Below are 8,248 nucleotides of genomic sequence, written 5' to 3' on the forward strand. Positions count from 1 at the left end.
ATGGTGTGGCCAGAAAGGTATTCTACATTTCACTTGCCATGGTTGATGAACATCCTGATTCTCACTTTGTCTTTTGAAATCTGCTGTGGAGGTAAGTTTTCAGAAACTGATTCTCTACTCAGGTTCCTTCAAACGATCGATCCCAATAATGTATTAAAGATTAGCTCTAACGGGTCTTCGTCTGATCCCTGTTCTGCTCAGTGGCTGGGTGTGAGGTGTGACATGGGAACTCATACAGTAGCAGAGATCAAGCTTGAAAATTTGAATCTTAATGGCAAAATTGATGCGAGTTCTCTATGCAAGCTCTCATCCATACGAGTCCTTAGTTTAGCAAATAATCTCATCTTGGGCACCATACCTGAGTCATTGTCAAACTGCACACGCTTGACCAAATTGAATCTGAGCAGCAATTTGCTTCACGGTGAAGTCCCTACTTCACTAAGAAATCTGAAGAATCTCCAAAGCTTAGATATCTCAAAGAATAATTTAACAGGTCCTATCCCAAATTTTACTCAGGAGCTTGAGCTTTTACTCCCAAACATCATGAGACTAGCAGAAGTTGGTTCCATGGGAAATACCATTAGAGATGCTGCAATGAATATCACAGTTGCCCCCAATCCCGTGCCTTCTGCACTTTCAATTGATTCATCAGCCAGAGGGAAGAAAACGAAAGAGATATCTTTGTTTTATATTTATGCTTTTGTTATGCTTGCAATTGCAAGCTTTTCCATGCTTGTATACATTTCCATGAGGAAAGCAGCTAAACAAGCCACTGAAAAGTTGAATCAGGAAAAGTTCTGTGACCCACCGGCCAAAATTCTTATTGCTGAGACAAAAGAAGATAATAAGGCAGAGGAGGACACTTCAAAATTGGTATTTTATGTAGAAGAAAGAATGAGATTTGAGCTAGAGGATCTCTTTGAGTCAGCAGCTGAGCTACAAGGCCAAACCCTCTTAAGTAGTCTTTATAAGGTCATCTTGAAAGACAATACCATCCTTGCAGTAAAGAGACTGAAAAAGTTGATGGTATCTGTTGAGGAGTTTAGGCAAGCTATGGGACAGGTTGGAAAATTGAAGCACCCAAATCTCTTACCACTAGTGGCCTACCGTTCTTCACTCAATGAAAAGCTCCTCATATACAGATATCAGAGGAATCAGAGCCTCTTACACCTTTTAGAAAGTAAGTTCCTTGACTTCATTGCACAACACTGTTTCTTCCTTTTCGGAGTTTCACAAAAATGATTTATATTTGTTTCTTTTTCTAGGTTATGCAGAAGGAAAGAGAGAATTTCCGTGGAGACTTCGATTATCCATTGCAAGTGGAATTGCTCAGGGATTGGATTATATATACAGGAAGGTAAAGCATGAAATTGCCCCACATGGGAACCTCAAGCTCTCAAATATCATATTGAGCGAAAACGAGGAGGCACTGATCAGTGAATATGGATATCAGAGATTTATACAACGAAAAAGGGCAATGCTTTATTCTTCCAATGGGTACATCGCCCCTGAGAAGAAGTTAACAGAGAAGGCTGATGTGTACAGTTACGGGGTCATTCTTCTTTCATTATTAACAGGAAAAACAGTAGAAAGAAGTGGTTTGGACCTTATCAAATGGGTCAAGGCCAAGGTGAGAGAGGAATGGACTGGAGAGGTTCTCGATACAGAGGTGAATAAAGTGGGGAAACAATGGGCATTTCCATTGTTGAACATTGCCTTGAAATGTGTGGAACCCTTGCCTAAGAATAGACCCACAATAGCTGATGTTTCAGAGAAGATAGAAGAGATAGCAAACGCACAAGACGACTACTCTTTCTCATCTACATCTTCTGTAGAATCCTATCAACAAGATGGAAGTCTACTTCATATAGTGATACCTGAGGGTTCAGAAACTCCAGGATCCATCCACTGAGTCATGTAGGATATCTCTGTAGACACTAAATGTTTGATGCATCATCTCTCTCGTTGCCCTGTCAGGAAAACTTATGTGTCTGCTCTTAAACTTTCTCCCCTTTGAAATAAATATGGACAATGGGTAGTAGTACTCTGGAGTATGAAATTTTCTCTATAAAATTTAGAACTATTTAGTAATGAAATAATTATCTGGATGCATATTCACCATTGACCAAGTTGCTCAGGAACATAACCAGCATCCTTCATAATTGGATCCAGTGCCTTGATGATCTCATAGATCTGCTTAATTTGTTCTTCAGAATTATCTTCAATACAGAAACTATAAACCTTGCCCTGTACCTCAATCCAAGAACAACCCCGCTCCTTTTTCATTCCCAATCCCTTCATTGTTCCTCTCACCTTTGAAGCATTTTCCCATAAACCAAAGGAAGCATAAGCATTTGACACCACATCAAATTTTCCAGAATTTTCTGTATCCAAGATAGAGAATCTTTTTGCAGTAATCTTCAGCAGCTCTACGTTTCCATGCACCCTCCAAGCACCAAGCAAAGCTCCCCAAATTTATGAGCAGTCAGAAGACTGACCTTTTCACAAACTCACGCGCGTCATAAACCTTCCTGCCCGTCCCAAAAGGTCGACTATAGCAGCAATATGTTTCGTGCCTGGCCTAATGTATGAGAATATCTCCGACCTTCATCAATAAGCCCACCATAGCTACAAGCTGAAAGAACAGCAACAGAAGTAACATAATTTGGTCTGCAACCTTCTTCAAGCATCTGCCAAAAGAGACTCAAAAGCTCTTCTACTTGCCCATGGTGGTCATACTTCTTCTCCAAGGATTAATCAAAACACTATACGGCCAACGGTTATCATTCGTGCATAAATTCTTCGTCCCTGGAATTCATCTTTCAGGTTTATGCATTCTTGCAAGAGAAAAGCGTACGTCTGTGGATCGACCCGTGCGCCTGCACGGCATGAGATCTCAACAGCTATTAGCTTCCCAGAAAAGCAATGGCCCGTAATATTTCATCCGATTCGAATACTTTTCCAAAAACGCTCAGAGGACGGGGATGACAAGACAACGAGAAGGGCATAAGGGAAACAACTGAACAGATTTGTAACTTAAATTTGCAGTGTAATGCCTTAAAGAGGGGGAGATACACAGAATACAGTGCTGCGGGACGCCAAGGTCTTCTGAATCAGTGGAAAAGGCGGGAAATGTAAGATCCATTAAAGAGCAAATGAGGAAAAAATCTGCTTGGTTGGCGCGAGAACAACCGATGGTAGGCGCGATTAGTTACGAGGTCAATCGATGCGACGTGAGAAGCTGCCGGACACCCCTGAGCCTCGACACAATCATTATTTTCCAACGTGGATATTAGGGGAAAAGCGAAAGTAAAAAAGAATTATATTTTGTTAATATGTACAATAAAAAATGTAGAATAAATTAATTTTTTATTAATATATAATAGAAAATATAGAGGAAAATATTAATAAAATATTCAGATATTTAACTTTTATAGAATAGTTTTATTTAACTTTTCTATTAATAAACTAAGATAGTTTTTTAATTTGTCTAAATTTTAAATAAATTAAGATTATTTATTTAATCAAATATATAAGAACAAATGATTACACAAATGCTTCCTTTTATAATATCCAAATGGTTAATCAAACTGTTAATTTTTTAATATCTAAATTCTCACTCTTAAATTAGCAATTAAATATAATATTAAATTAATAAATTTATATAAATAAAAATTAGTATTTAATTATATAAATTTACTTTGGTAGATTTAAAATTTTATATTAAGAAACTAAAATACATTTTAACTTGTCTTGATTAATAAGTAATTTAATCAAATTGTCACTTTTGCAATATATAAATTCTCAATCTCAAATTAGTAATTAAATATAATATTAAAATCATGAATTTATATAAATAAAAAGAGAATATGTTATTATATAAAATTGCTCTGATTATAAGATATTTTTATTTAAATTTTCTATAAATAAACTGATATATTTTTTATTTTTTATTAATAAATAATTAAAATTAATTACAATTATTTATTTATTTAAATATATAAAAAATAATTAAATAATTCTTAAATAAAAATGAATTTTATAGTTAAATAGGCTAATGAAGGATTATTTGATTCCATCTCTTGATTAATTTGCCATTATTTTCCTAAATTATTACATAATTTATTTTTTAAATTAATTTAATTTCTCTCTTAACATTCCCCCTCAAGTTGTATTAAGGGTAAGAGGAAATACAACTTGTTGTCCATCTTGTGAAGGGGACTTTATTTCTGTTGTTGATGGTGCCATGAAGCGTCATATGGGATGGATAAAATATTGATGAGATGGTAATGATTATGGAGGCGGCTATCCGATTATAAAAATGAGATGGAATAGTAGTTGGTGTATGAAAAAAAATTAATATGATATTTGAAAATGGTTTAGGATATGAAATTGTATCTGTCACACCCCTATTCCTAATACCAAAAAGAAAAAATATCTCCCTACTGATTCAATAAATAAATCACTTCTCAATTCATTCCCTTTTTAAAAAAATAAATACAGTATTTTTTTAGAAAAATAACAATGAAATTTTCATAAAAATTGAATGAAAAATAAGGAAAATATGAGAGTTTTTTGTTTGAACAAAAAATTGGTTCGATTTGGGTTAAAAATGATAAAACCAAACCAAAAAAAGAAAATGGATAGCGGAACAGGTTGGATCTTCTATTCGGGTCGTGCTCAGATCCAAATTCGAGAAGCGGCTGCGATGCGGATACTGAAGCAGATGCAGTGTGTTTAGCTGGATTCTTTGTTGGTTTTCCAACACATATCTGAAATTGCACATCGGATTGCACGATAGATCCTCGAGTCGAAACCGAACCTGCGTGTCGGATATATGTGCAATTATGTGTTGTGGACCTGGTACATCTTATCGGGTTTGCACGTGGTTCTAGCGTCAGAGCCCATTTCTGAAACCAAATGCTCGAGCCAACGTGACTATTAGGGCGAGCCACACTGGCTTGTTGTCTTCCTCTCGACACAAAAGAACCAAGGATTTGAAATCTTAGTTGTACCATAATTTCTTGATAGATTTTGATGAAATAAGAGGGGAAATACTCGGATATGAGTCCTCTTTCAAACTAACGCTTCAATTTAAATAAAAAACACTATATTGCAACCAAAAAAGTGGTTCAAATATACATTGTTCATCGGTGAAAAACATGAAATTATAAATCATTTACAATGAGTCTCTATTTGTAATAGAAGAAACAAGTAAAATCATATTACAATTAAACTACCCACGTCCCAATTACACCTAAAGTCTAACACTTAAAGATAAATCTTAGAATAATAAAACAACTAAGGATAATTAGAAACTAATATAACCAAAACACCTTTAACTAAGATTTTTCTATGAAACCTTATATGAAACTCCTCTTAGATAATGTCATATAAATTCTAACTCTATGAGTTTACTTTTTGTGAGAATCATGTAAGACTCTTCCATACAAGCTCTTCAACACCCCTTCAAGTTGAAGTTTATAACTTCAGCTTGCAATGGAAAATATTTTTGGTCTTCAATTTTCTTTTGTTAAAAAAAGTACTTCATAGATGCAAAAACTTTATTTTTTGTTCTCCCCCTTTCTTGAATATTTTGGTCACATACAAATTACCACAACATGTGGAATAAGATACATCTTTCTTGTATTTCTTCTACTACTTGTCTCCCTCAAGTTTGCAATAAAAAAGACATAGAGACCCAGCTTGGACAAAACACAATATGGGAGAAGAGAATCACTCCTAGCCATACAATAAAACTCTATACACCAATCAAAATGATCATAGTTTAAAATATACTTTGTTCAATTTCCAAGGCAAAAAAATAACCCAATTTTTTATTTTTCTCACTCTTGATGGCATAAAATGTGTAAAAAAATGAAGGTTTTTTAGTTGCTCAAACCTTTCTTGCTATCTCACCTTTGCTGTTTCAGATATCAATTTCTCTTTGTAGAAAACTCATATTACCAAAATTCTTTTTAGTTAGAAAATAAAATCAAAGATATTTCTGTCAATATATAATTTTCAATATGAAATATTCATTATGGATGTGAGGATGTCAAGGAAACAATGGGTACTCAGATAGGAAAGAAAGAAAAGGGTAGACTACGAACGTAACTACTAGAGATGATAAATATAAAAAGGATCGCATTATATCTGTAGGTTGACCATGTCAACTCACGGAACCCACTTTGATATCATATTGAATTTATATAAAATAAAAATACCTTATTGACTTGTTCGTAAAAATCAAACCTACTCTTTAATAGGGTTGGAGAGAGGGGGAGTGAGTTTAGGGTTAGGGTTTGCGAGAGGGGTGGTAAGAGAAAGAGATGGATGAGAGAAATAGAGAGGAAGAGAAGTCGAGGAGAGACGAGCAAGGAGAGGTGAAGAGGAGAGGCGAGCAGAATGACGATGAGTAGAGCAACAATGAGCACAAGTCGAGGAGAGTGACAAGGCAAGCAGGATGCGAGCGTGAGGGAGTGATCGAGCCGGCTAGTGAAAGCGAATTCACTCACCTAAGGTATGGATTTCTCTTCCACTCATTTTTCCTTGAACGAGAGAAAGTGAAATCCATAGATAATTCACTTTCACTCGCCACTTATCATACGCACTAACATGCTTTGGGTCATCCCCCCCTAAAAAAACTGTGAATAATTTTTAAATAAAGAAGTATAGACCTAATTTATTTAAGTTATATGTACCCAATTCGTAATTAAATTATCGAGTTTAAATTAAATATTTTAAAAATCAATTAGTTCTTAACTTTTATTTATTTCCAATCCTATCTATCTTTCTTTCTATAAGCATATTCATGATTGAAGAACATTTGAGTTTTTTCTTATTTTTCTTTTTTTATAATAAAAATAGAAATATAAAAAAAAGGAGTATGGTGCTTTGTCCATATAAACCACATTAATTTACATTAATAATATCATTATCTTTACTTTATTGGTAAAATTGATAAAAAAAAAATCATTTTAACATCAACCATGAATTCATAGAATAGGAAATTAATGTCAAATGAGAAAAAAAAAACAACTAATTTTTAAGTCACTTCCTTTAATTTCCCCCCCTTTTTGTAATTGAACCAAACACAAAAATAAGTGTTATGAATATGCCAAGGCCACATTGCAATAATCTTCTACTTTTTAATGTCTTTAATTTTAATCAATACTCTCCTTTTCTTAATTTATTTTAACTTTTAAACAAGTGGTTCTCTAACACATGTTAGGGGATGAATTTAGCTTTCAATTTTAAGATGTGGGAATTAAATCCCTCCATAATTGCTTCAGTAAATTGTCAAACTTGTTAGGTATTAAAAATTGCTAATGACCACCGATAAGTCACTAAACACACATAAGTGTAGTAGTTCCGAAGTTATATAAAGTGGTTGCAAGGCTGAGAATAATCTTGTGATCATACCCATTTATGGTGGTACACATTGTTTATTAAATCTCCAAATTCCAAACGTGTGGGCATTAATTCTACATAATTTTCAATGGTTAAAAAGGAACATGTGCTTGTGCCCACCTAAACTAGGTTTTAAGTCTAATGGCTTAAATAGCTTTATTTTATTTTATTTTATTTTTTGCTTTTTATTATGAGTTTATATTTCATATTCATCTCTTGATTTCAATTTCAATAAAACTATAAATTACTCTCATTTTCTTGTATTTTATGAATCTTTACGATCGATTTTATGACGAAAGAAAGTAGTTTTATTCTCTTTTTTAAACTATTTAATTAATTTAGAATTATTTTTATATATTTATAAAATTAGTGGCATACTATAGAGAGAAATATTAAAAAAATGAAAATTTTATTATACAATGATGGGCCCACAAAGTTAAACGGTCAAGATAAATGGACCATGACCTTGTATCTTTTATCCTAGAATATGACCCATTATGGGTTGTGACAGACATTTTGACAATAGTCACAATAGCCTATTATCCCTTATAATGATGACTATATCTTCTTTTGGTTAAATGACGAAAACACCCTTATTTCTTGTGTGCAAAGAAGACATGTGAGAGCTGCAAGCACGTGCAACGGTGAGACGACTCCCAAGCAATCCCCTCCGTCCATTCACACCCTTTGAAATATTTTTTGGTAGATAAATAAATAATAATATTTATTTATTTATTTATTTGTTGAAGAAAATGAAAAAAAAAAAAATTGAAACAAGGGAGTCGGAAATCATCCCTTCTATTTTCTAACACCAGAGATCGCCAATCTTTCTCTC

General features: G+C 33.6%; 1 protein-coding gene across 1 annotated transcript; it reads left to right on the forward strand.

Annotated features, from left to right (window-relative positions):
• Positions 1-1,912, forward strand: LOC137965129 (probable inactive receptor kinase At2g26730). Its single transcript, XM_068811525.1, has 2 exons — positions 1-1,180; positions 1,266-1,912. Exons 1-2 carry the CDS (start codon positions 1-3, stop codon positions 1,910-1,912), a joined length of 1,827 nt encoding a protein of 608 aa, XP_068667626.1.
• The last annotated feature ends 6,336 nt before the right edge of the window (positions 1,913-8,248 follow it).

This window comes from Aristolochia californica, unplaced genomic scaffold, assembly GCF_029961685.1.
Source record: "Aristolochia californica isolate CCGP_79_NKW_82.1479 unplaced genomic scaffold, dmAriCali1.0.hap1 SCAF_5, whole genome shotgun sequence".
Classification (NCBI taxonomy): Eukaryota; Viridiplantae; Streptophyta; class Magnoliopsida; order Piperales; family Aristolochiaceae; genus Aristolochia; species Aristolochia californica.